Source organism: Strix uralensis, chromosome 5 (assembly GCF_047716275.1).
Source record: "Strix uralensis isolate ZFMK-TIS-50842 chromosome 5, bStrUra1, whole genome shotgun sequence".
NCBI lineage: Eukaryota > Metazoa > Chordata > Aves > Strigiformes > Strigidae > Strix > Strix uralensis.
The window spans coordinates 1-26,287 of record NC_133976.1 but is presented as its reverse complement, the minus strand read 5'-3'; the positions used below and the strand labels follow the sequence as shown (position 1 = coordinate 26,287).

The following is a 26,287-nucleotide window of genomic DNA, read 5'->3' as shown; positions in this document are numbered from 1 at the left end:
CAAGCGTGTGACCATCCTCTTGCTAAAGAAATGTTTCCTAATCTGACACTGTCCCACATGATATCCTTGTCTCTAAATTGGAGAAACATGGATTTTTTTGGATGGGCCACTTGGTGGATCAGGAATTGGCTGGATGGTCACACTCCAAGAGTTGAGGTCAACAGCTCCATGTCCAAGTGCAGAGTGGTGACGAGTGGCATCCTCAGGGGTTGGGACCAGCCCTGTGTAACATCTTAGTTGGGGGCATGGACAGTGGGATGGAGGCACCCTCAGCATGCTCACCAACGACACCGAGCTGTGTGGTGCTACACTGAGGGAAGGATCCATCCAGAGGGACCTGGACAGGTTGGAGAGGTGGGAGAGGCAAACCTCATGGAGTTCAACAAGGCCAAGGGCAAGGTCCTGCCCTTGGGTCAGGGCAATCCCAAGCACAAAGCCAGGCTGGGCGAGGAGGGGATGGAGAGCAGCCACAAGGAGGAGGACTTGGGGGGTGGAAAACTGCCTGTGAGCCAGCAACGTGCACTGGCAGCCCAGAAAGCCACCCGTGTGCTGGGCTGCACCCAGAGCAGTGTGGGCAGCAGGGCGAGGGGGGGATTCTCCCCCTCTGTCTCAGGAGACCCCCCTGCAGTGCTGGGTCCAGCTCTGGGGCCCTCTGTTCTGTTCTGGAGGGCATCACCTATGACCGTACCTCACTGTTGTTACTACTCAGCACTAGTCTTGTTACCAGGGGTCAGTGGATCTGACCTCGCTGAGAGTACTTGCATAGGTTCCTTCTCTTCTAACCCATCATGTGCTTTGTCGGCCATACCCAGAGCCTCATACCTATTCCATAAAGGCAGCTGAGATCGTAAGGAAGGGTTCGTCTTACAGCTCTGTGCAGTAACCTGCTTCCATTCCTCCCTATCCCTTCTAACACTGCCTTCCTCCTGGCACAAAACCAGATCCTGGACCTGCCTCAGCAGTGGCCACGCTGGATTGGCTTCTGTACCAGAGATGGCAGAGCACAGTTCCACTGGTCAGTCTCCTTCTCAGACTCTGTTGCAGATAGATCAAAAAACACGGCAGGACAGGTCCATCAAAAATGGAAACAAAAAGTTAAAAGTGTTTAAAACAAGAAACATGATCTAAAATGCTACATCTTTCACTAGGTCAAACCACAAAACTGTTAGGTCAGACTATGATTATCAGATCAAGAGTTTCTTCTGAGGTTTTATTTATTTATATATTTAATCTAAGCTGTAACTGTTCCATAAGGAGGCATAAAATATTTAAATGTCTCTAAACCAGCAGAAGCTTGTCTTAGTTCAGGAAAACTTGCACCATGGGCTTTAAGGAAACATACTTTGCTTGTAATTCTTGCTCCTATTAAATACAGTGGAAACATTATCTATGGTCTTAAAAGACCCCATTACTAGCTTTTGTCCTGATGGTGGTGGTGGACTGTAGTAGTGAATGTGCACAAAGTTATCAGTCTTTGGCTACAGAAAGCTGGAAGAGGACAGTATGTTTTAACTAGTCCCATCTATGTTAGTAGCATGCTTCCAGCTTGCTGTTGCTGACTCCTGGGTTTGCACAATTCTAACAAGGTGCAGTGTTCAGTCAAGTGTGCTTAAATGCCAAGAAAAGTAAACCCAAGCAGATCTTGTTTTATTGGAATTGCTTTCACTATTAAAAGTGCTATTTCCTTCTTTTGTCATTGCAGTAAAAGCTGAAAAAGGCTGAGAGAGGTGAGATAGGGAAAAAAGGTCACCCAGGCATTCAAATAATATGAGCAAACAGAGCTTCTGCAACCAGCGTACAGGAAGTGTACTCAAAAGTGACCTACAGCCCCACGGTGGTCCTGTGAAAGGTATGACAGCAGCACTGTACCCTCAAGAGACCTCTGACATTTACATGACAACATTACACCAATTCCATCTGAAAAATAATCTTTATTATATATACAGGAGCACATGCCCCAGGAAGCTATAGGCAAAGTATTTGGTCACTGAATTTTATATAGTTGGGGAAATCCACGCAGATAACCAGGGGTAGTGCACAAATGGATATATAGTGCCAATGTTCTGGACCTGCCAGAGATCCAGTTATTTTAGCTAACATGATGAAATCAATCCATCCTGAAACAGGCTTTGTTCACTGGATAGACAGTCTTAGTTTACCAGCAATATCAAAAGAACTACCTCTTTCCCATGGGAAAAATGCAAGAGGCAGATACAACCCTTCTGGCAAGTACTCTGCACATAACAACCTGTCTCTGACAGGGAACTCGACTGGAACTATCTTCTTTGCATTCTGCATTCTCCTTTTGGAAGAAGGCAGTCGCAATTCCAGGGCATATTCAGGAGTTCTTTAGAAAACAGAGCTTTCCATATATCCTATAAGATCAAGTCCATTTGCATCAGTTTGTTTTGGATTCAAACAATTCCAATGACCAGCACTAGCTTTCTACAGCAGGCTTTTCCTAAAGCAGAGATGCCAGAAGGTTTCAGAACTCTAGTCCCTTCCTCAGTATAAGAGGAGACAGTTTATTTCTGGAGCTTCTGCCTTTGATTTGGATCCACATACCACATTATGGAACCCTTCAACAGAGCCTGTACAGGTTTAATCTTGTGACAAGGGTTCAGTGGATGAGAATGCAGGAGCATGGCTGCTCTCATTTCAAGAGGTCTGCAAGTACCTTCTGTCATGAGAGGTGCACAAATGCTATAAACAGCAAGGTTATTAACTTAAGAGCTAAAAAGTTTCTTGTTTCCTACTCCTTTGCAATAACTAAATTACTGACTATTTTATATGCTTCTCTGGGCAGACATATGACTGTCTTTAAATGGAATGCTCAGCAGGTCCAGATATACTAATTTTGGCCTTTCAACAGGAGATGCAACTGAGCAGGAAACACAATTTTGAAATTCAATTCATGTTCCTTAAAGTGTCCACAACTTCCTTCAGATACGCATTTCAAACAGCACTGAGCCACAGAGCAAATCTAAAAGATGGAAGAAAGTGAAAAAAACTCTTTTCTATCTAGCTACAGGGTTTCCCCAACCCAATTCACCAATTCAGTTTAAGAGGGGGAAGATCCTGCAGCTCCTAGAACTGTTGAAGTACTGCAGCAACTCAAGAATATTTTTATTATTCCTACTACATCACAATACTATGTAAAATGAGTGGTGCTACCTCCAGGTACAGGAACAGATGCTGTCCTTGAAGCTTGTAGTGTGAGGACCCTGGCTCAGAAAATGTGCCACCCATTTGAAAACACTGAAGTAAAGGCAGACGTCCTGGAAACAGATCCCAAGCATCGGCACTGGCTGCTGCATACTTGGACTGCAAGCAACTTACGTGCTGGGTGGAGCTGCTCCTTAAGGGCTGATTTGGAAAAGGAAGGCAGCTGGGTGAAGGGCTACCGTGTCGATACGGAATGCAGGCCCTCGTAACACAGAGGGCTGTGGCTCAAGAAAAGGCTGTTTCTCCTGTTCATAGGTGGCCTGTAAAGCACAGGAAGAACAGGACATGGAGAGCAAGCAGATACACAGCCACTAGCAGAGGCAACTGGGTCCGGGAACGGAAGAAAGAGCGTAACAGGCGTCGTAGTCCAAGGATATTCCGAGTCTGGAAGAGTAAAAGAGAGACCAGTCAGTACCAGGAATGGATACGTCCCCAGCTGTCTTCTCCCAGAGCTCTCCAGACCACAAAGATAAGTTTGTTTAAGCTAATGAGCATGAACCTTCCCAAACCCATTCCACTGTTGGACTTGACCTCTAGAGCCAATCCTCAGTGGAATATTCCCCTTCCTCTCTGCCAGTTTCATGAACCAGCTCTCTCCAATTCTGCTTGAGAAAGGGCAACAGAATGCAGAACATCTCCCTCTAACATCTGTCCCTGTGAATTTCTAGCCCCTCTGAGTGAAATATAAACAAATGGATCAATGGTACTTTTTTGCTACAGCCTCAAGCTGATTCACTCTTTGGCCTAAAAGAAAATTATTATTTATTTGTTGCATTCTTTCACCCTTACAGCTGAAAGGACTTCTGAAGCTGTTGAACCAGCTGCTGTAGAGTGACCTTACTCTACAGGGGCTCTTCCAGGAGTCCTCAGACAACGTAACATCTACTAGCAAAGTTCCAGTAGAAAGAAAAAACTGTCTATTCTGGTAACAAACCCCAAGCATAAGCAGAGAGTAGCATCCAGTTATGGCTCCTGCCATAATTCTGCTGATACTGCTCTTGAGAGCACCACCTCCAAGTCTAGAAGAGACCAGAGGGCAAACCCTTCAGCAGGGCTTCATCCTTAGCAAAACAGGACAGGTGACTGCCAGGCTGACATTCAGTACAGTGAAAAAGCAGACTCTATTTCAGCTCCCAGCCTGACTGACACAGGCTTGAAAGACCATGAGCGAGGGAAAACTGAGATGGTTGCTAAACGAAAGGGCAGTCTCTCCAGACAGCGCAGGTGCGAGGGCTGGTAACATGTATACCTCTCACATATGAAATTGCACACTGTTTGCACAGACTTTACGTATTTGCTCACCACTGAAGCCTTGAATATTCCACAAAGAACCTGGGGCCACATTTTAGGCACAGACAATGCTGGCCTACATTTTAGTGATCTCTGAAATTTAGTCTCCTTATGCAGACTGTAACAGAGCCACGATCAGAACAATACGTGACTTTTAGCATGGAAAACAGAGCAAGGCAAGAGCAGAAACCTACACAAACCCAAACAGATTTAAATGTGCCTACAGAAGGATTTAGCTGCTATAGGTTCACAGTTTTCAGTTCACATTTTCTTGCATCAGCCACGGCTCACATCATTGACAGCTGTGAATGAAAATTCTTACTTTGCTGAAATCATTATCCATGGAGTCAATCAGCAAGGAATGCTCATGACCTGGAGTCATATCAATGCTGGCACTTAAGGAAGGTGTCCACTCGCTTGACTGCAACCTGCCACAAAAAAACATGAAATTAAATTCAGTTTCTTATGAAGCCCCAAACCAACACTGTAGACAAGCTTAGGAAAGGAGGTATTTCTTCAAGAAGTATTCAACTATTCCAAGCAAGCCATGGCCTCACTTGACAAGAACTGGTTTTATTTGTGCAACTGTAGTGCCTCCTGAGCTCAAGCTGAGCAGGACCAGGTGATCCAACTAGCAGTAGTCCTCCTTCCTGCACCAGGAGGCTGGTGAAACCATAACAGAGTAGGCGTATTGTGCTCTCTATATAAAGTCACACCTGCTCAGCCACTTCCTGTGCCATAGTTGGAGAGAAAAGTAAAACTTCCATACTGCATGATGTGTGGAGTACAATTCAGCTGTTGGCAGTGGAGTCCTTTCTTGCCTAATTTATATCCTGCCACTTCAAAACTCATGATTTTTTTTTCCTTTTGTCTTTTGGGAATTTCAAACTCTTAACTGAGGTCTTTGTGTTCTACATGTGGGCTTTCAAGGGAAATGTCATAGTATGTGACTTGAAAGAAGCCAGGGCAGATAATTTAACTGTGTATTTTAAATTCTATGAAATTATTTTGGAAGCCAGCTCTAGTCCCAATAGTGCTGGTTCTTGCTAACTATTTTCTAGTGACAGATATTCAAGATTGATAAGATACTATTAAAGAATGAAATGTGGAAGCAGCACTGCCAAATCTTTGAGTTATCATTAGCTAGTGAAGTGAAATCAGTTGTAGGAGACTTTCATAGACTTTAATGCTAGAAGGGGCTACAGTTGTCTGAACTGTGTAGCAATTACCAGGGAACTTCATCCAGAATTCTTCCATAGAGACCATAATTTTTCAGCTGAATCAGCCTGTGCGTCAGAAGAAAGCCATTGTTTTCATGTAAAAGACTCCAATAATGAGGTTTATTTTAACTACCAGGAAATGCACAGCTCAAATGCCTACCATCAAGTTATGTTATAAAACCCAATTTTATCATCAATGAGGAGAAACATAGAATCATAAAGTGGTTTGTGTTGGAATGGACCTTAAAGCCCATCCAGTTCCCAACCCCCTGCCCCGGGCAGGGACACCTTCCACTAGCCCAGGTTGCCCAAAGCCCCGTCCAACCTGGCCTTGAACCCTTCCAGGGAGGGGGCAGCCACAGCTTCTCTGGGCAACCTGTGCCAGGGCCTCACCCCCCTCACAGGGAACAATTTCTCCCTTAGATCTCATCTAAATCTCCCCTCTGTCAGTTTAAACCCGTCCCCCCTCATCCTATCCTTCCCCCCTGATGACGAGTCCCTCCCCCCTTTCCTGTAGCCCCTTTCAGTCCTGGGAGGCCGCTCTAAGGTCTCCCCGGAGCCTTCTCTTCGCCAGCTGAACCCCCCAACTCTCTCACCCTGTCCTCACAGGGGGGTGCTCCAGCCCCCCGAGCATCTTCGTGGCCTCCTCTGGCCCCGCTCGAGCAGGTCTGTGTCCTTCTGCTGTTGGTGCCCCCAGAGCTGGACCCAGCACTGCAGGGGGGTCTCCCGAGAGCGGAGCAGAGGGGGAGAATCCCCCCCTTGCCCTGCTGCCCACACTGCTCTGGGTGCAGCCCAGCACATGAGTGGCTTTCTGGGCTGCCAGCACACGTTGTTGGCTCACAGGCAGTTTTCCACCCCCAACCCCGCCAAGTCCTTCTCCTTGGGGCTGCTCTCCATCCCCTCCTCGCCCAGCCTAGATTTGTGCTTGGGATTGCCCCGACCCATGGACAGGACCTTGCACTTTTCTCCTCAATGTCTGGTCAGTTGTCTCACTTCATCTTGTCTACAATTGAAGGATAGCCTGAACATCAGGAAACACTTTTTTACTCTAAGGGTGACTGAGCACTGGCACAGGTTGCCCAGGGAGGTTGCAAAGTCTTCATCCTTGGAGATATTCAAAAGCCATCTGGATGTGGTCCTGGGCAACTGGCTCTAGGTAGCCCTGCTCGAGCAGAGACACTGGACCAGACAATCTCCAGAGGTACCCTCCAACCTCAACCATTCTGTGATAGACATGGTATAGCCATTTCTATGCCCCCAGTGACATTCAACAGAAGGATGTAACGAAGTGCAGATGAACACAGAGCTAGGATCACCATATTTTTATGGTGATACTGCCTGTTTGCCCAAGCTCCCTCACCTCCTGATCTGATCCTGTGCTGCAGAGAGTGCCTCCTCTACAGCAAGACGACGGTCCCGTTCTTCCTCCAGCTGCTCCTCTAAATACCTCAGATCTTGCTTTGTGCTGCTGTGTAAGTGTTCTGTTTCAGACAACCTGTCAGAAAATAACCACGAATATGCCAAAAAAGGGGTAATTCATGGACTATTCTGTTTCTGTCATATTCACTGATGCAGTATGTCAACAGACTCCAATTCCCTTCCACTCCACACAGAAGACTTAGTTATGTTTTACTAATATATCTAAATTATTTGGAAAGCAAAAGAGAATATAAATCTCTTGAAGTTTCTGTGTCACATCAGGAAGGAGTTCCTTGGCTCTGTCATCTGTGGGCCCACCTTCTGAAAATTATTTTGAAAGGGTATGAGGAATCATGTGCTAGATCTTAGTTCCAGAAGGTTTCAAGTAATCACGTGCTAGGTCTCAATTCCAGACGCTCTCAGGCTAACATCCTTAAGACCAGGACCACTGATATACTTAAGCAGTTACTGAGGACCCATCCCATTAAATCAAAGATGCTAGTTTGACTGCTGATGGTCAACTGGAACTGCTGCTGCATGTTGCTTCTTATTTTTTTGAAGTTCTATCCGAAGAGATAACTAACGACAGCTGTCAAGTGCATATAACAGTTCTTCCGCTTGACAAGGTCCTAGTGGAACTGAGTTTTTCCAACACTCTGACAGAGTAGCAGAAATAGGCTCATCACTAGCCCAAAGACCTCCATCAGGACTAACATCCCCACCCTTGTTTTCTCAGGCTTTCTTTACCTCAGCTGCAACTCCTGCAGTTCTGGTGTGTAACTGCCTCTCTGAGGCTCATTCTTTTCTTGGGGTGCTCCTGGAGCAGCATCTGTTGCAAACAACTCCTGAAAGAAAGCATGAATGTACAGCAGAAAGCACTGAATGAAGAGGGCAGAAAGTAGCTATGATGCTGCAGTTAGTGAAGCTGTCTGCAATAAACTTTTCCCTCCTTTGCACCAAGACCACCACCCTTACCATGCCCTTGTCTGCAGACTGCAGCTCCTGGAGCTGCCTCTCAAGCACCAAGCAGCGGTTCAGAACCTCATTGTAGTGCTGATGGCTCTCACAGATGTTCCGACTGCTACTGCGCAGCTGGAGGGAGAGGGCATTTTTCTCCTCAAAGACCTGAGATAGCTGAGAAGAGAACACAACTGCTAAGTAGAGAACTCGTATTTTTGTGGAAGCAAAATTGTTCTCCATGTAACTGAGGGTAAGAATTCTATTGAGAACACACTAACTGCCACACTGCACGTTAGTAAGGTCCAAACACCAGTGATAATCTCCAACAGTAGCTTGTAGCTAAGATTTCCAGGAGTCCCAAACATCAACATGATGTACAGAATAACACACTTCCAAAACAAGACTTTTAAGAGTGACCTAAACTTCTCAGAAATATCACCAATAAATGATGATTTTATATGCTTGCTTTCTCCTTGAATGCAACTTTCTGTCTGAAGATTGCTAAATTTTAAGTCTTCCATTTCAATGTTGGAATCAGACTGCTTGTGTTTCTGCACTAAAATACATAAACATTTCAAGATCGTAGGCAGCACTGAAGATCGCAGGCATGCCTTCTGAAAGAGGGACTTGCTTCAGGAGTCTAGAAAGAACTCCTGACAATAGAAATGGAACCTGAAAATAACTTTCTCCACATAATCTTGCTCTCTGGTCCCTTTGTCTGGTCTCCCTCTCTCATCCCTCCCCCCATCCTCCCTCTCTCGCCTTCATCCTTCTCCCATTGTCCCCTCCCAATCTGTCCTCCCTCTCCCCTTCTCTCCTCTCTTTCTTTCCTCCTCCTCTGTCCTCTTCCCTCCTCCTTTCTCCCTCTGGTCACTTTAGAGAAAGGGCTCTAAAATTCAGTGGAGAAAAGTTGCTGATTCAGACACTGCTGTCACTGATCCTCCTGAATGTGATCTATATATGGCCTGGAATATCCCTCCAGTCCATTCAGGCCAGCTGTCCCAGCTGTGACCTCTCCCAAGCTCTTGCCCACCCCCAGCCTGCTCACTGCTGGGAGAGCAGAGTGAGAAATGGAGAAGGCCTTAATGCTGTGCAAGCACTAGTCAGCAATAGCTAGTACATTGGTGTGTTATCAACACTGATTTAGTCACAAATCTATAACACAGCACCCTAGGGGCTACTGTGAAGAAAATTAACTCCATCCCAGCCAGCTCCAGCACACAGAGCTTTTAACATCATCACCCACAGTATTCACATTTGGAAACTAAGGCGCTATGAATTAGACAAATGAACTGCTACACAATCAAAAATTGGCTGGACCACTGGACTCAAAGGCAACGATCAATGGCTTGACAGCCAGCAATGAGCAGAATATTCCTGTGGCCTACATGGGGCACATATTGCTCAACACTGACAGCAATATAAATTATGACAGAGTATAGCATCAGCAAATTTACAGCCAGTATTGAATTTTGGGGAGTGGCTGACATGACAAAGACCAGAACTTCAATCTGGAGGGACCTTGAGAAACTTGAGGATTGGGCCAAGAGAAATCAATAAGTGTAAACTTCTGCACCTGAGGAAAAACCCATGCATCAGTACAGGATGGGAAGAGACTTCTGAGGCAACAGCTCTGCTGTAGAGGACCAGGGAGTTACAGCAGCTGCCCAGCTGAATATAAGCCAAGAGTACTTCCTCACTGAGAGCAGGGAAACTATTTACTGAGCTACATTAGGAGAAGCCAGGCCAGAGGATTGAGGGAAGTTATTACCTGCTCTGCTTGGTACCAATAAGATTGTACCTGGAATACTGGGACTGGTTTTAGGTCACCCATTTTCAGCTGGGGAGGTCCCAGTTAACTGGAAGTTAGTAAATGTGACGGTCATCTACAAGAAGGGCCAGAAAGAGGATCCAAGGAACTACAGGCCTGTCAGCCTGACCTCAGTGCCAGGGAAGGTTATGGAGCAGATCATCTCGAGTGCCATCACACGGCACGTACAGGACAACCAGGTGATCAGGCCCAGTCAGCATGGGTTTATGAAAGGCAGGTTGTACTTTACTAACCTGATCTCCTTCTATGACAAGGTGACCCGCCTAGTGGATGAGGGAAAGGCTACAGACGTTGTTTACCTGGACTTTAGTAAAGCCTTTGACACAGTTTCCCACAGTATTCTCCTGGAGAAACTGGCTGCTCATGGCCTGGACAAGTGTACTCTTCACCGGGTAAAAAACTGGCTGGATGGCCGGGCCCAAAGAGTGGTGGTGAATAGAGTTAAATGCAGTTGGCAGCCGGTCACGAGTGGTGTTCCCCAGGGCTCAGTACTGGGGCCAGTTCTGTTTAACATCTTTATCAATGATCTGGACGAGGGGATCAAGTGCGCCCTCAGTAAGTTTGCAGATGACACCAAGTTGGGCAGGAGTGTTGATCGGCTTGAGGGCGGGAAGGCTCTACAGAGGGGTCTGGACAGGCTGGAGCGATGGGCCGAGGCCAATGTATGAGGTTCAACAAGGCTCAGTGCTGGGTCCCGCACTTGGGTACGACAACCCCATGCAACGCTGCGGGCTTGGGGCAGAGTGACTGGAAAGCTGCCTGGTGGGAAAGGACCTGAGGGTGTTGGTCAACAGTCAGCTGAATGTGAGCCAGCGGTGTGCTCAGGTGGCCAAGAAGGCCAATGGCATCCTGGCTTGCACCAGAAATAGCGTGGACAGCAAGGACAGGGAAGGGATTGTCCTCCTGGACTTGGCACTGGTGAGGCCGCACCTCAAATACTGGGTTCAGTTTTGGGCCCCTCACTACAAGACAGACACTGAGGTGCTGGAGTGTGTCCAGAGAAGGGCAACAAAGCTGGTGAAGGGCCCAGAGAACAAGTCTTATGAGGAGCAGCTGAGGGAACTGGGGGGGTTTGGAGAAAAGGAGGCTGAGGGGAGACCTTATCGCTCTCTGCAACTACCTGAAAGGAGGTTGTAGCGAGGTGGGTGTTGGTCTCTTCTCCCAAGTAACAAGAGATAGGACTAGAGGAAACTGCCTCAAATTGCACCCAGGGGAGGTTTATACCGGATGTTAGGACAAATTTCTTCACCGAAAGGGTTGTCAAGCATTGGAACAGGCTCGCCAGAGAAGTGGTGGAGTCACCATCCCTGGAAATATCTAAAAGATGTGTAGATGTGGCACTTAGGGACATGGCTTGGTCATGGACTTGGCAGTGCTAGGTTAGCAGTTGGACTGTAATATCAAGGGTCCTTTTCAACCTAAATGATTCTAAAATGGATAGAGAAATGGGAAGGAGTCCAGAAAAACGCTGCTGAGATCGTTGAGGGATTCGGTCAGATGATGCCAGTGAAATGAGCTGCTTTAGCCTGCTAAAGAGGAGACTAAAGGGTCATTTTGCAATAGCTCACTATTAAATTAATGAGAGCCACAAAGTAGAGGGAGCCATACTCTTTTTGACAGTGGTAGAAAAATATAAGGGACCACAGCCACAGACTGTGGCTTGGAAGAGTCAGACTAGACATTAAGAAAAATATTTGCATTAAAAGTGTAGAGCAGTATTGGAGAAAGGCCAAGAGAGGTTCTGGACTCTCTGTTCTTTCACCACTCAGCTAGGCAAAGTCCAGGCTGACCTGACCTAATATTGGTGACAGTGCAGCTTTGAGCAGCAGCAGGATGTGCTAGATCATCTCCAGAAGTCTCTTCCAACTACTATTTCTGATTTTATGTTAATTCACTAAATGCCCACAAGAACAGAAAGACTCATTCCTGCTCCCTGAGCCCTATTCAAGCCTACCCTCTTCCCAAGATTCCTCATCCCAGAATCTTCAAGCAAGTATAAGATATAATCGGTACCTTGCTGTTTAACTGCTGGATTCTGAGCTCTTTTTGGTGCAGTTCTTTCAAGCTGTCACTTAGCTGGGCCTGGAGATGTTTTTTCTCTGTTTCTAGGCTTGAAAAGTCCCCTCTCAGAACTTCTGAAGAAATCTGTCAGGGAAAGAACAATGAAAAATATACTGCATACATGACAACCTACTCTCAGGTTAGTATTCCAGGGCCAAAGTCCAACATTATTCCTAGGCCTGGAACTTGATCTGCTCAAACAAAACAACAAATGGGGAATAAATAGAAATATCCTAAAAGCCATCTGAAAATCCAAGCAATTAGGAAAGATCACTGAACTTGCACATATGATGGGTCCTTCTCAAAAGTTGTCTTAAAGCTGTCTACTAAACAGGAAGGAACAAAAAGCATATGAATGAGAACAAGGAAAACAAACAAAAAAACCAAAGCAATGTCCACACTGCTCTCATTCCACACAGACTAAAGAATTTGCACTGAAGCATTCTCCTGGAAAGCATCACATGCACACTGTTCTAGCTTTTTCTTTGCATATATGCATGTGCGTGTCAAAGGAATAAGGAGAGATTTCATGCGGCAGGCAAGCGTCCTTCCCTAGACCAAGCAAAATCCTCAACATATTCCACTCCACTTTTAGGGCTGTGATACAGGGAAAGAAGGCATAAAGTGCAATGTTCAATCCTCAGCCTCTCTGATCTTGAGTTACGATTGTAGATCCCTGTCACGGTAAAAACTTCAGTAGGAAAACATAAAAATTAGAATGTGACATTAAAAGGAGAACTAAACCAGAAGATCTTAGATACAAACACAGTGCAAGAGGCAATTCTAAAGTAGCCAGAAGGAAAGACCTGAGAAGTTCCATACTGCTTAGAAGGACCTAAGGTGCCTAGGAAGCCCTGTCTCTTACTGCCTTTCTTGAAATATTAGAAACCATGAACTACAGGTAGCGCACATAAGGGTATGCCAGAGTTTTCTAAAGGTTTTCAATGATCCAAGTCACATTGTCCTTGGAGGCCACACAACAAAATCTGATACTGCAGTCTGTACAAGCTGGATACAAGCCACACATGCTACTTTGGCTGAATTTCAAGCCTCACATTTCTATGCAATAAAGAATCTGTGTACTTCCACCCACCTTCGTTTGGTACTGCTCCCCTACAATTTGAGACTTGCTGAGAGGCAGTCTCATTTCTTGCGTGATCCTTTGCAAATGGCTCAGTTGCTTGTCTTTTTCTGCTATGACCTTCAGGTACTGCTCCTTTATGCTGCTGTTCTGCTTCTCCCAGGTAGTTTTCTCTTGTCTGCCCAGTACAACACAAAGGAAGTTACCAGGAAGTTACCAGTACCACTTATGATATCCAGCTCAGCATGAGCTGAGGATGATTCTATTTCCTATCATTGCCCCATACCAGAAAAGAAGTTTTATAACTAAACCAAAACAGAACAACCCACTTAAGTACAGGAACTTTAAAAGCAGGGTTAAGGAAATATTCCATATTTGGCTCAACACTGCAGATTGTTCAATTCTTACACTTTTGGTATTCCTGGATATTGTTTTGATTTTGCTGTTCAGAGCATTTTGTCAAGCAAGTCACTGACAATGCCACTTGTCATCATAACCTTATCACTGCTTCAGTCAAATATGCACCAGAACCATAGCATTGATCCCTACATGCAAACTCCAGGCCTTAGCTTCATTTACATTGTAGAAGCTAGACAGAAACTAAATCTCCTTTTCTTTTATCAGGAGATAAATGAAATTTGTAAGCTGCTCCAAACTTTACCAGATCTGAAGTGTTAGCGTGAGGGACAGAGGGAGGGGGAAGGAGCACTACAAGTTTTTATATCACTTTGGACAAAGATAAGCTATGTATTTTTCCACAAAAAAACATCACCCCTTTCACTCCTGGTTCAGTCATTCTTAGATGGGTCTCTGAAGTACCTGAAAGGATTTTTCCCCCATTTTTAGAACAGAGCATATTTGTCTGACTAGTTTTAGCCCAGTCAAAGATGACAATTTACTAGACTTGAATTAAGACTTTTTTAAAAATAGAAGGCATAAAGCAAGTGAAACAAAGCATTAGACAATAATATAAAATTAGTATTTGCTAAACAATGGTATCAGTGGGATAATAAAGGATGTTCATCATGAGATTGGAATAGAGAGTTCTGTAATTATATACATAAACTCCAATACAAGAAACAGCCTAAGTTTCCTCTCAAACAGATGTGACTGGCCACCACTGGTTGAAGGAAATAAAAATTAAAAGGTCATTGATCCATTTCACACAGGCATTTCCTTCCAGTATGTTGTGCTGTCTGAGGCAAAAGCTGAACAAGGGAAATGTGTGCCCACTCCTGAACAGGGCAAAGTGATTTAGTGACAGCTGACACAGGTAAGGCTGAGGTTCTCAAAGCTTTCTTTGCCTTCTGCCCACAATTGCTCTTTGAATGAAAGAAACAGCACATTTGCATCTCTGAGGCAGTGAGAAGACAGACAATTCTCACCTAAGCTGCTGGAGCTCCTGCTGGTACAAAATACTTTCTTGCTTCAGCTGTTCTTGGAGACGGTGCTGTTTATCTGCATCTTGCTGATATTCCTGCAGTTGTGCTTTTAAGCGAGAATTTTCAGCTGATTCTACCCCAACTAGTATGTATTGCTGCTGCAGATTCTTCAGTTCTCTTACCTTTAATTAAAGGAAAATATCAGAGTGCGCGACAACTGAGCAAGCAGCTACGTTTATTACTTATAAGTGTTTAAGAGCATTTCTCACTGTGGCATCTGGAGAAAAAAAGTCACATTCAGATGACAGAGAAAATAGAAATTGAATCAGTGATTGCAGCAGTCTACTAAAAACTGCTCAGAAAAAAGACCTCAGAGAATTCTACTGTTAATGACAGTAGTGAGTTTTGAGACCTTCCATGAAGATTTGACATACAGTAAACAAAAAGACCCTGGACTACACTATTAATTTCGTTATTCAGAAGACAGGTGAGAGAGAAGGAGCTGGTTAAGTAAATACCAACTCCTGAAGTTGGTATTTACTGTAAACCAGGGAACTGAGGAACTAAAATCCTTTTGACAGTCTACTCAAGACTGGAATTAGAAATAATTTGTCATTACACACCCATCACTGAAATCAGTTTTTGAAGATGAGAACACGTGACTGACTCTGGAACAGGGAAGTACGTAATAAGTCAGGAGATCCCTCTACTGAGGATCTATCTCAGCATTAGCAGCGCTACACAGATATGCAAGTTCAAGAAAACAGCAGTAGAGGAGACATAAATCTACAAATAATTGAGATATAAAATGGACAAGAAGAAAGATATGTTGAACACAGTATCACAAAGTCTGTTGTGAATTAAGACATGGGAAAACTAGGACAGACTACATGACAGTGGAAAATGACTGTAGAAGTCTGTCATCTGACCAGTAACTAGAACTCTGAAACTCCCTGAGCCGCATTGTGCCAGAGACTATACAAACACAGACACATTAAGAAGGCAAGCAAAGATGTCAAAATGAAGCTGCAATGCCTTGTACCTGTCTTGATGGTCAGGTCTCAAGAGGAGAAACAGACCCAAGTCTTTGCTCTAGTCTCTTTTAGAAATCTAAAACAAATCAAAGCACAAGCTTCCACAGATGTGGACTAAACAGGTTATCAGGGAACCCTTATCTTATTTTTATGATTCCATATTCTAAATCAAGCTAACAAGAGAAACCACCTGGCAAAGTTAACAATGAAATCACAGCTTGCATATATCAGAGGAGATAACATAAATGGCACATACTAAATCCATGGGATCTGATGGAGCGTGCCTACAAGTGCTGAAGTCATTGGGAGGCAACTCAATTACCTTTGAAAGGTCATGGTGACTGGGAGAGGTTCCTGAAGACTGGAAGAAAGTAAATGTCATCCCTACCTACAAAAAGGGCAAGGAGGAGAAACTGGGGAACTGCAGGCTGGTCAGCCTCATCTCCATCCTATGAAAGGTGATGGAGCAACTAATTCTGAAAACCGTTCCAGATACATGAAAAAACAGGTTGCCCAGAGAAGTCGTGGAATATCCAACCAATGGAGATATTCAAAATCTAGCTGGACACTGTCTTGGGTAACCTATTCCAGCTGACTTTGTTTGAGCAGGGGAGCTGGACTAGAAGATCTCCAGAAGTCCCTTCCAAGCTCAACTATTCTGTGATTCCGCGAAGACAACGATCTGTTTCACACTGCAAACATCAGATCTAAGTGTGCTGCATTTTAAGATCTGAAGATCCAAATCTCCTATGGGGCTTTAAGTAAGAGCAGGAAGAGAGAACAAGGACTTACTACTCTGTCTCTGTCATTCTGCAAGGATGACAGTGCCTTCTTAAGACTCTGCGCTTCTGACGGAGTGGTGGAAGTGCTCCCTTCTGCTTGTTGCTTCACTTCTTCAATCTTGCGTGTTTTGCCCAATTCATTCAGCAGACGGTCTCGCTCATTCTGCAGGCTTGCCATAGCCTTGGAGAAAGATTTGACTTGGCTGGAAGAGCCTTCCAGTTCCGAAGACAAATGAAGAAGCTCATCATCTTTGGCTCTGAGCTTCTGATTAAGTTTCTCAATCTGGACCAAGAGACCTCTTTCATCAGTGGCCTTCTGCAGTTCTGTCAGCTCAGACCTCACTGTATCTCGGTCCCTGGCAGTGGAATGTTGCTCCTCTTGTAGCTGAACCACCTGTTTCTGAAGATTCTGCACTACACTCTTTTGTTCCTCTAAGTCTGCAGAGTATTTCTGTTTCAAAACATGAAGCTCTTCATTGGCCTGGTCCCAGCTATCCTGAAGAGAGCTCATGGACTTCCCAAAAGACTGAATTTGAGCTCTGAGATCTTTGTTTTCATCTGTGACTGCAAGAAATTTCTGTTCCATTTCCATCAAGTCCCGTGCCAACTCTGCTACTCTCTCTTCTGCTGTTTCTGTTTCATTCCTCATTATCCCTGCATCATGATGTAGGTGCTTCAATTCCTTTTGAAGCCTGTCCTCAGCCTCTCCCACTCTCTTGGCTGCATCCCTCTGAACACATACCAGCTCCCCCTCAAGGTCTGTTATCCTTTTCTGCGAGAGGGAAAGCTTATGATTCAGTTCTTGTGCCTCTTCCTCTCGGGCCTTCAGTTGTGCTTGACACTCCATGATAGGACCCCCCTCACCTAAGGCTGTCATCTCACTCTGCACCCGAGAGAGAGAGGATGTTAGGGTTTCAATCTCTTGAGACATACTGACTTTATCCTCTCTCAAGGCTTCCATGCACTTCCTGAGATCATCCTGAGTGTGCTCAGACTCTTTCAGCTGTGTTTCTATGACTGCCTTCTCCTTTTCCAGAGTTTGGATACGCTGAAGCTGTGTTTTGAGAAGTTGTTTCTGTTGGGAGTCCTTTATTGAAATCACTTGGTTCAGGTCCTCTCTATACCGCACCAACTCTGCATTCAGTTTGGCATTCTCAGAGTTGAGGTCATCTATCCGGCTATGAAAACTTCTGATTTCTTCCTTGAGCTTATTGTTTTCAGCAGCAGCCTCTTGAATTAGCTGGTCTTTCTCCAAGATTATAACAAGATGACGTTCCTCAAGTTGCTTGTAGTCTCTCAGTATGCGGTCTCTGTCATCTTGCAAAGACGACATGGACTTGATGAAGGAGTCCAGTTGTGCCTTCTGCTGCTTACTTTCTTCTCTGCTTATCTTCATCTTTTCAGTGAGACGGTCAAGTTTGTCCAGAAATCTGTTCTTCTCATTTTCTAATGCTTTTTTATCTTCTTCTTCCTTACTTAGCCTATGTTCCAACTCTTTCATCTCTTCAGAATGTTGCTGCTGTAATTCAGCTAGAGCAGCCACAACTGCTTCTTCCTTGGCAGACAGCAAACTAATGATCTTTTGATCCTTGGCAGTAGTTTCTTCGTGCAGTTTATTTGTTAGGTCCTTGGAAGCTTGCAGATCAGCCTCAAGCTGTTCGCAGGTGAATTTAAAATTCTGGATACTGGTCTCTTGTTGCTTGACTGTACTCGCCAGCTCTTCTTTGACCAATTCACATTTGGTGAAGGAATTCTCTAAGTCAACAAGCTGGTCTCTCAGGCTGCTGATTTCTGACTCCAGTTTCTGCTGTTCATTCTGAGACTTGCTGTACAGTTTCTGAGACCCCTCAAGCTGAGTCAAAAGCTCCTTTTTTTCCTCCTGCAACACTTCACATGTCCTTTGATGTTGCTGAATCTCCTTCCTGGATTCAGACTCCCAGTCCTTCTTGTTGCGTTCCAGACTGAAAACAGAGAAGTGGTCAGTCACAAATCAGTGAAGTATCTCAGTATCCAAACCCACAGTAATAATTTTCATTGATTATACTAATTTAGAAAAGCCACAAAATTAGTTTTACTTTAAGACAGCAAGCTGGAAATATCCAGATGATTATTTTCCCCTCAACTTAAAATTCAAGGCATCTTTTAAAGTTCTGACTGCACTACTGTCTGAAGGGTGTAGTGCTGCGGGAATATTTTTTTAAAAGTTGTCCAGTGAGATAAATCTTTGTCAGTATTGAAAAAGTGGAGGTTAAACAGTGAATACTCCTTTTCATTAAAATACTCCTTTCTCTCATCCATTGTAGCTAACAAACAAAAAAATCACTGTTCTCATATGCTTGATGTCTGTTTCATGTTCCAGCATGCAAAGATACAGCATTTTGATCACAAATTTTACAGAACAATTTTACTCACGTAAGAACAGTTTGGTTTTGAATTTTGGAAATTCCCAGATGTACATTTTGGTATGTTTCCTTAGCTCCATCTTTCCCTCAAAATCTATTTTGGGATTAAACTGGAATTATATATCCCAATGCTCTCTTGACCTGCCAAATTTAATCTCTGAATGCAACAATTCTATGTAAAATATACTGTTTCAAATTTCAGATTAATAAAGACTTTAGATAGTACTCAGAAGGCTACTGCTTGTCACAGGAAATAGATTTAACATGGGTACCCTAATGATGAGAAGAAGGAATATTTTACAGTGTTAATCTCCCTGTATCCTTGCGCAGACAACAAATACATAGTAACCCCCTACAACATAACTCCAAACCTCTTTTCTATCCAAACATTAAGTGATCCAGGAGACAAGCCTTATGTTTATGGCTTTATTAGGAAGGCTAATTCCGCTCTCCATCTTAGGCATTCATTAGTTTTGCCAATCACATGTTACATTTAGCATATTTACATACTCAAAATGCTGTTTTCTGGTATACTGCAAAAGAAAAGGGGCATCCTACCTCACCTCTGGCTGCTGCCTTGTCAAAAGGAAATACAAGAATACCAGCTGAGTCATTATCACCTTCTTTACCTGGATATATGAGTCTGAAGTTCTTCCACATGTATGGTCATCTGCTTCATCTGGTCCTTTAGCATAACACAAGTTTCCTCTTTTGAACGTATTTCTTCCTCCTTCTTTTGAATAGTTTCAGTGAATTTCTTCTCCCACGTTTTTGATTCATCTATCACCCTATCCCTGTCATCCTGAAGGGAGGACATACTTCTGGTGAAGGCTGCAAGTTGGGCTAGTGTTTTGTTTAGGCTGCCTTCCAACTGCTTGGTTTCTTGATCCTTTGTCTTCAAGGACTCTTGAAGATCACCAACAGTTCTTTCCATATAGTCTTTCTCCCTCTGCAAAGTTGCCAGCTTTTCTTCCATGTTTTTAATTTTGTTTGAGTGCTTGTCTTTTTCCTGTTCCAGTCTTCTCTCAAACTCCTCATCTTTTTTCTTCATTTGAATTTTATTATTATCTTTGTTTGCCTGCAACTCTTCTTTCACTCTGACACTCTCTGCTAGAACCCTTGCTGCCTCACTCTGGGTGTCATCCAATACTACTCTGCAGAGAGCAAGCTCTGCTTGGGCTTTCTTGGTGTCTTCAACTGCTATAGCTGAAGTCTCTTTGGCTGCTTCTACCTCTTTCTGAGACTCACTCTGCAGAAATTCCAGAGCTTTAATAGTTCTTTCTAAACTACTGTTCTTTTCCTGGCTTTTAATACAATCCTTCTGCAGCTGCTTAATCTCCTGCTGTTTCTGTTTCAGCAGTTCCTGAAGCTCCTTTACATGTGTGCTGCTGTCTCCCCTCCAACTGCATTTTAGCTTTTCTACAAATTCCTTTTGCTTTTCTAAACTTGCTTTACTTCTCTCCTTTGCCATCTGACATTTCTCTTGCTCCAGTTCATGCATCATTCTCTGCAAACTCTGAAGCTCATGTTTCAGTTGCTCGTTTTTGATCTGGAAGTCTGTTGCATCTTGCTGATAGTTTCCAATACTTCCATTAAGTTCTGCCAGCTGATTCATGAGCCTTTCTTCCAAATCATCCTTCTCAGACTCTAGCGTGTCCTTCAGTTCTGTCATCCTGATGAGGTCATCTTTGGTTTTTTGGACTGTTTGTTCCATCTGTGCTACTATGTCCTGAAAAGTATTCAATTCATGGACTTTCTCTTCCATCTGGGTCTCTAAAGCCCTCTTCTCACCTGCTAAAGCCTCAACACACATGCGAATATCACCCAGCTGTTGCTCTGAAGCCCTCCTATTATCTTCTAGTTCTGTGATCCGCTCTGTGAGCTCAGCTATCTGCTGTATGTAGGTACCAAGATCTTCACAAGGGCTACTACCTTCAAATGCTTTTTGTTCCAGCTCTGCAGTAGAAGACTCAGGTCTAAAACTTACGTCCACTTGATTTTCAGTCTTCTCCACTGGTGGCAGTGTGGCAACTGCCTGATTTATTTCTTCCCCTGCTGTCTTCTGAGCAACATACTTGTCTACCAGTTCTCTGCTTTCCTTCAGCTTAGATTCTGTTAACTGCAAATGACACTTTAAGTCTGTGATCTCTTGATTAAGAAACTCCTTTTCAGCCATTACTGTCTCAAGCTGAGTAGAAAGAGAGTGATAATCCCGCCTAGAGCTGTCCAGATCTTCTTTCAGGCTAGTATTTGTAAAGACATCACCAGTCCTATGTAGCTCTCCATCTGTAAAACGCATCTCTGCTCTAAGCTTCTCGTTCTCCTCCTCTAGTTCCAGGATCTTCTGTTGCTTTGATTTTGCAAATTTCCTCATTTTCTCCTTCATTCCATCAATTTCCTGTCCAGCTTCCTGTAGCTGCTTATCAGTTTCCTCTTTTTTTGCTTCAACACTTTTCAACTTAATGAAAATTTCCTGCTTTTCCTGCCTAACAGTTTCCAAAACACGCTGAATCCGCTCAGCCTCATTACTCACATTCTCATATGACTGCAGGAGAGTTTCATATTCTTTCTGAAGCTCCCTGTATTTCTCATGCCACTCAGAACTCTCAGCAGCTTGAAAGCTTTTCAAAGATTCCATCTCTTCCTCCAGCTTCTCCTTCTCTAGAACAACTCTATCTAGAGTAAGTGTCAGGTTTTTACAGCATCCATCAAGATTCTGATTTTCTGTAAGTACTTTATCAACTTCTGCAGTAAGTTTTTCTCGCTCTTCAGTGAGGCCTGCTAACTTTTCTGTTAAAGTATCTGTTTCTTTAACATGGCCACATATTTGGCTTTCCATATTTGTCAACTTGATACGAAGATTTTCAATAGTAGTTTTCGCATTAGCCAGCTCCTCTTTTAGAGATTTGCTTTCCTTTAATGCCTCTTTTCTAGAGATAAGTGCAGCTTGCAACTTTCTCTGTATTTGATTCTTCTGTTTAGCTGCTTCTGCACCATCATCTTGCTTCTCCTGAATTTCAAGCAACTCTGTTTGCAGTCGCTTGCTTTGTTCCTCATGTACCTGAGCTTGAGTTTCCAACTGACTACATAGTCTCTTCACTGAATCCTCTTTTTCCAGCAGCTGTGCCTGCACATTATTGAGAGCTTCACTTTTCTCTCTTAACTGCAAGTTAAGAAATTCGATTTCTTCATCCTTTTGGTGCATAAGTGTTTTCAGGTCTTCCAGACTGCCCTCTCTAGAAATTTTTGCTTGACTCTCCTCCAATTCTGCCTGAAGACTTGCTGCCTTAGCTTCAGCTTGGTCAGAGGTTCTCTTCAGCCCTTCTATCTCCAGAAACAACTGTGCTATGTGCTCTTGCAAATGAAAGACTAATTCTGATTTACAAGCAAGTTCATTTTGCATATGGCTAATGTTATATTCCAATTCCTCTTTCTCCATACACATTTTTTCAAGTTTTTTCTTAAACTCATCCCCAGAAACATCTGCAACTTGTACAGGCTTGTTACTTGTTGTGTTTTCTGCTTCCATGCATGAGGAATCCAACCCACCTTGATTCCCAAGAACACCCTCTGTTGATACTTTCTGTTCTTGGAGTTGTCTGAGCTGAGCTTGGATGCTCTCCTTCTCTTTGCTTTGCTTATCAAATTGTTCTTGTAGGATGTTGTAATCATCTTTTTGCTGTTTCAGCTGTTCTCTGTGATGCCTGTCTTTTTCTTGAGCCTTTTTTATAGTGTCTTTGCGAGATACCAGGGCTTCCTGAAGTTTTTTCTGAAGTTGTTCTTTTTCTTGTTCAAGAGCTGAAATCCTCTCTTTCAGAACAGACTTCTGGTTTTCTTCAAGATTTACAGCTGCTGAACTATTTTTTTCATTTTCTTCATAATCTTTTGGGCTTTTATTTGTTTCAGTTACTTTGTCATCAGTTGTCTGACTCTCCAAGATTTCATCTTTAATTGAAACAATGTCTGTCTTACCTTGCAAGCTTCGCCTCATTTCCTCAATCACTGCCTGCAATTGTGCTTCAGTAGTTTCTTTATCCAGCAGATCCTTCCGGATGCTCTGCAACGCAGATTCCTTTTCAGAAAGCAGTTGAATTAGATACTCCTCACTGGGCTGGCTTTCAAGATTCACTTCTCTATTTGTCACACTTGTCATATTTTCTTCCCCTTCCACTTCCTGAGTCACTGAGGTTTCCAATTCACGTTCTCTTCTCAATTGTACTAATTCACTCTCCAATTTGCTAACCTTCTTCAGAAGCTCCTTCCTGTTAACAAGTGCTGCTTGCAGCTTCCGCTTTACTTGCTCATTTTCTTTTTTCAGAAGTTCAAGTTCATTTACTAATGCCTCACTTTCTTTACCTGCTGCCTCTGTCTCATCTGGCTCAGATGCCCCACATTTCAGATATGCATCTTTTGTTTCTGCGTTTTGGTCTTTTTCTTCCTGGGCTTTTAATAATAGACTTGTTTGCTCTTTAAGACTCTTCAGCTCATTTCCTAGAGAAAATTTCTCTTCATTCAGCAGGACCATTTTCTCAGACATGCTGACACTGATCTCTGTCATCTGTTGGTCTTTCTCCAGCAAGGTTTGTTGCAGACTCTCTATAGACCTTGTGTGTTCAGCAACAAGCTGTTCTAGGTTTGCTGCTTCCTGTCCCTTTGAGGCTAAGTTTTGGGAAAGCTCTTCTATCTCAGCTGTATTCTTTCTCAAAAGTTCTTCTAGATCAAGTACTTCACATTCCTTCTTCTCAATCTGGCTTCTCAGATCTTTTAGTTGCATGTCCTGGTCAGAAAGCTGAAGTTGTGCTTCATCCAAGTCTCTTTGCAAAGCTTCAATTTTTATCTCCTTGGATTTAAATTCATTTTTAAGGCTGTGGATTTGTTCTCGCAGAAGATGGCTTTGACTGTCTGACAGTCTCTGCTTTTCTGAAAGAGCTAGATTTTCCTCAAGTTGCTTCACTTGCTCTTTCAGTTCTGTTACGGTAGAAAGTTCCTTCATCTGACACAGGAGCTGATCTCGTTCTTCAGTCAAAACACAAAATGCACTGTCAGAATCCTCTATTTTTTTTCTGTATTCCTCAGTCAACTGGTTTAGCCGATTTATTTCTGCACCTTTTGCTCCTAGATCTCTCTTATGGGATTCTTCTGATTTCTGCAGAATTATCTGCAGTTCTGTAATTTGGTTTTGTAACTTTATCAGTTCTTGAGATTGAGAGGTGCCAGGCTTTGGATCTGCTGTAGAGACTTCTTGAACTGCCTCCATCTCCCCTCTGCAAGGGACAGTGCTCCCCCAGGGCACTTCTTGAAGAGTGATTCTGTTTTCCTGAAACACACCAATTTGCTGCATTTCTATTTCTCTCAGTAACAAGCTACTGCCCAACTCATTTTGTGTATCTGAAGTCTTTTGTTCTTCCTGCTCAAGAAACCGTATCTGGGAATTATCTTCCAGCTGGTTAGCTGCTGCTTCTGTTTGGTTACCTATAGATGTTTGGCCATTTGGGCCCTTGAGCTGCCTTTTCAGAAAAGTTATTTCTTCTTGGGCTTCTTTCAGTTCCAGCAGCAAAACTGACAGCTCTTTTTGTTTCTCTGCAGCAAGATATTCTAGAATTCCAGGCGGACAACTTTCCTCAGTAAACTGCTCACTTCCATTGGGAAAACCATCTGTTCTTGCCTAAAAGAAAATAATAGGTTTCAATTTTCCTTTGAATTCTGTGAAAGGGTCACTTTTGGAAGTATCTGCTTTCCATATTTTGTAGTTTAAGGATACCCTTTCTTGAGCTGGCTATTGCAACAAATAGCAGTCTCACTAATAACAGGAGGACTCCTCAAGTAATTTCTGTTCATTTGAGTTTCTGAAGTTGCAGCATGAAAGATTCTGGATTTAGGATATATAAATTATATATATATATAAATATATATCTAAATAGTATATATAAATATAACTTCCTATTCCCTTACTTCCCATTCTCTCTTGATTACAAGATATTATGATTCTGAAGTGTTTCAGTTCTGTGATTCTCACAACCCCTTCAGTGTACTTATTCAGCCACATTTTCCTGGCATCCTATCCGTAGTCTCTGAATGAGGAGGTTTTGTCCTCTATTCTATCTGCCCACAGTGTAGAGGCCCATATTCCAGTCTATGTCCACCTCCAAAGTGAGAGCACTAGACAAGGCATCTGGAATAAAGTGCTTGGCTTTTTATAAATAATTATCTTAAGGTTTCCTCCCACCCCCAGAAACATTACAAAAGAAAAGCAGTCACAAATCCTTCCCAGAAAGCATGGATCAGCAGCCCACCAGTAAGTCAACATCTTGTGCTGTAAAGGCTGTCTGTTCATCAGTTTGGAGAGCAGAAACAATTTACAGGGAACCATTAAAGCTATCTCTTAAAGCCTGTTGCAGTGTTGCAACAGCCACTTCAAATTACGGGATGTTAAAAAAACCCAACTCTTTGGGGCTTTTGAACTAAATTAAAGTTTTCATATCCACAGATATATACAATACTGAGAGGGAAAAGCATTCTGGACTAAATTTGTACCTCAGGGAACTCCAAAGTGTCATCAAAAGGCTTTTGCACTTCAGAATTCACCAGCTCTCCTGACACACCTAGTGATAAAAGATACACTTGTCACCATCAGCATAACAAGTTGCATGTAAAGTCTACTGACTTTAGTAAGTGAAGACACAATATATGGGACTGGAACTTCTCTAGTTTCCAAGGTGAGAAAGACAAAAAAAAAAAAAAAGAGTTTGAGTCTATGCATTGCACCCAGATGTCCCCAATAGCTCTGCACATGCAAAACCTCCTGCATTTGCTGCATGCTGGCATCCCCTAAGTCTACAATATATCTAACCTCTAGAGAAAATGAAGAGGCAAAGACAAGTGAACTTGGGAAGAGGTTGTTTTGTTTTGGGTTGGGTTTTTATATGTAATTTGGGGGTGGGGGTGGTAACTCCAGATACAGAAAGAAATTCACTAGCTTGCAGAGAGGAACCCAATTCTTCATCTTATCTTAATTCTCTTCTGTGCCTTAGACATCATCCTTTCTACATCTACAAACGCACTCTTCTGATATATCCTATCCATCCCACATTAGAATGTTCTCTTCTATGTCATGTGCATCTTTTCTATCTCCTGTACATCTTTAAATTCTGACTTCAAAGCTCCTCTTTCCAAATCACCTTAGATTTGTCCCTGAAACTTCTCAAATTTCCACAATTTTCTTGTCACATGCCTTATTCTGTGTTTTCACCTGTAGAAGTAGAAGAGCAGTCTATGTAAGAGGCTGGAGCTTCCAGAGTCTGCAAGTCTTGTGATTTCACCTCAGGTCCAACATTCTGATTCTATTGGTTGAAGAAAAAATACTTAGTTTTGAGCCATGATCTTTGCATTAGAAGACAGATACCTTAAAGCTTGGCAGAGCAGCAGGCAGCTAAGTAAAAACTGTCAGTCCCAACTTTAGATGCAACTCTGCTGCCTACTGAAAATAAATTTTAAAAAGGTAATTGGTTTTGATGTTAAGCAAGAGACTAAGATGTATCTCAGCAGGTAAGGATATCAATGAATGCAATGATTCTAATAACTTCCTTCCTATCTTGAGACA

At 43.2% G+C, this 26,287-nt stretch overlaps 1 protein-coding gene across 1 annotated transcript; it reads right to left on the bottom strand.

The window, feature by feature from the left end:
• Window positions 1-1,911: 1,911 nt before the first annotated feature.
• GOLGB1 (golgin B1) lies at window positions 1,912-26,027 on the bottom strand (the record flags this gene model as incomplete). The annotated part of the gene is given in 12 exon segments (XM_074869529.1): window positions 1,912-3,609; window positions 4,838-4,943; window positions 7,096-7,230; window positions 7,902-7,999; window positions 8,130-8,288; window positions 11,959-12,090; window positions 13,100-13,265; window positions 14,473-14,651; window positions 16,296-18,246; window positions 19,317-24,352; window positions 25,222-25,289; window positions 25,937-26,027. Coding segments are annotated over 12 exon segments (8,256 nt in total), but the record flags the coding sequence as incomplete, so codon positions are not given.
• Between the last annotated feature and the right edge of the window lie 260 nt (window positions 26,028-26,287).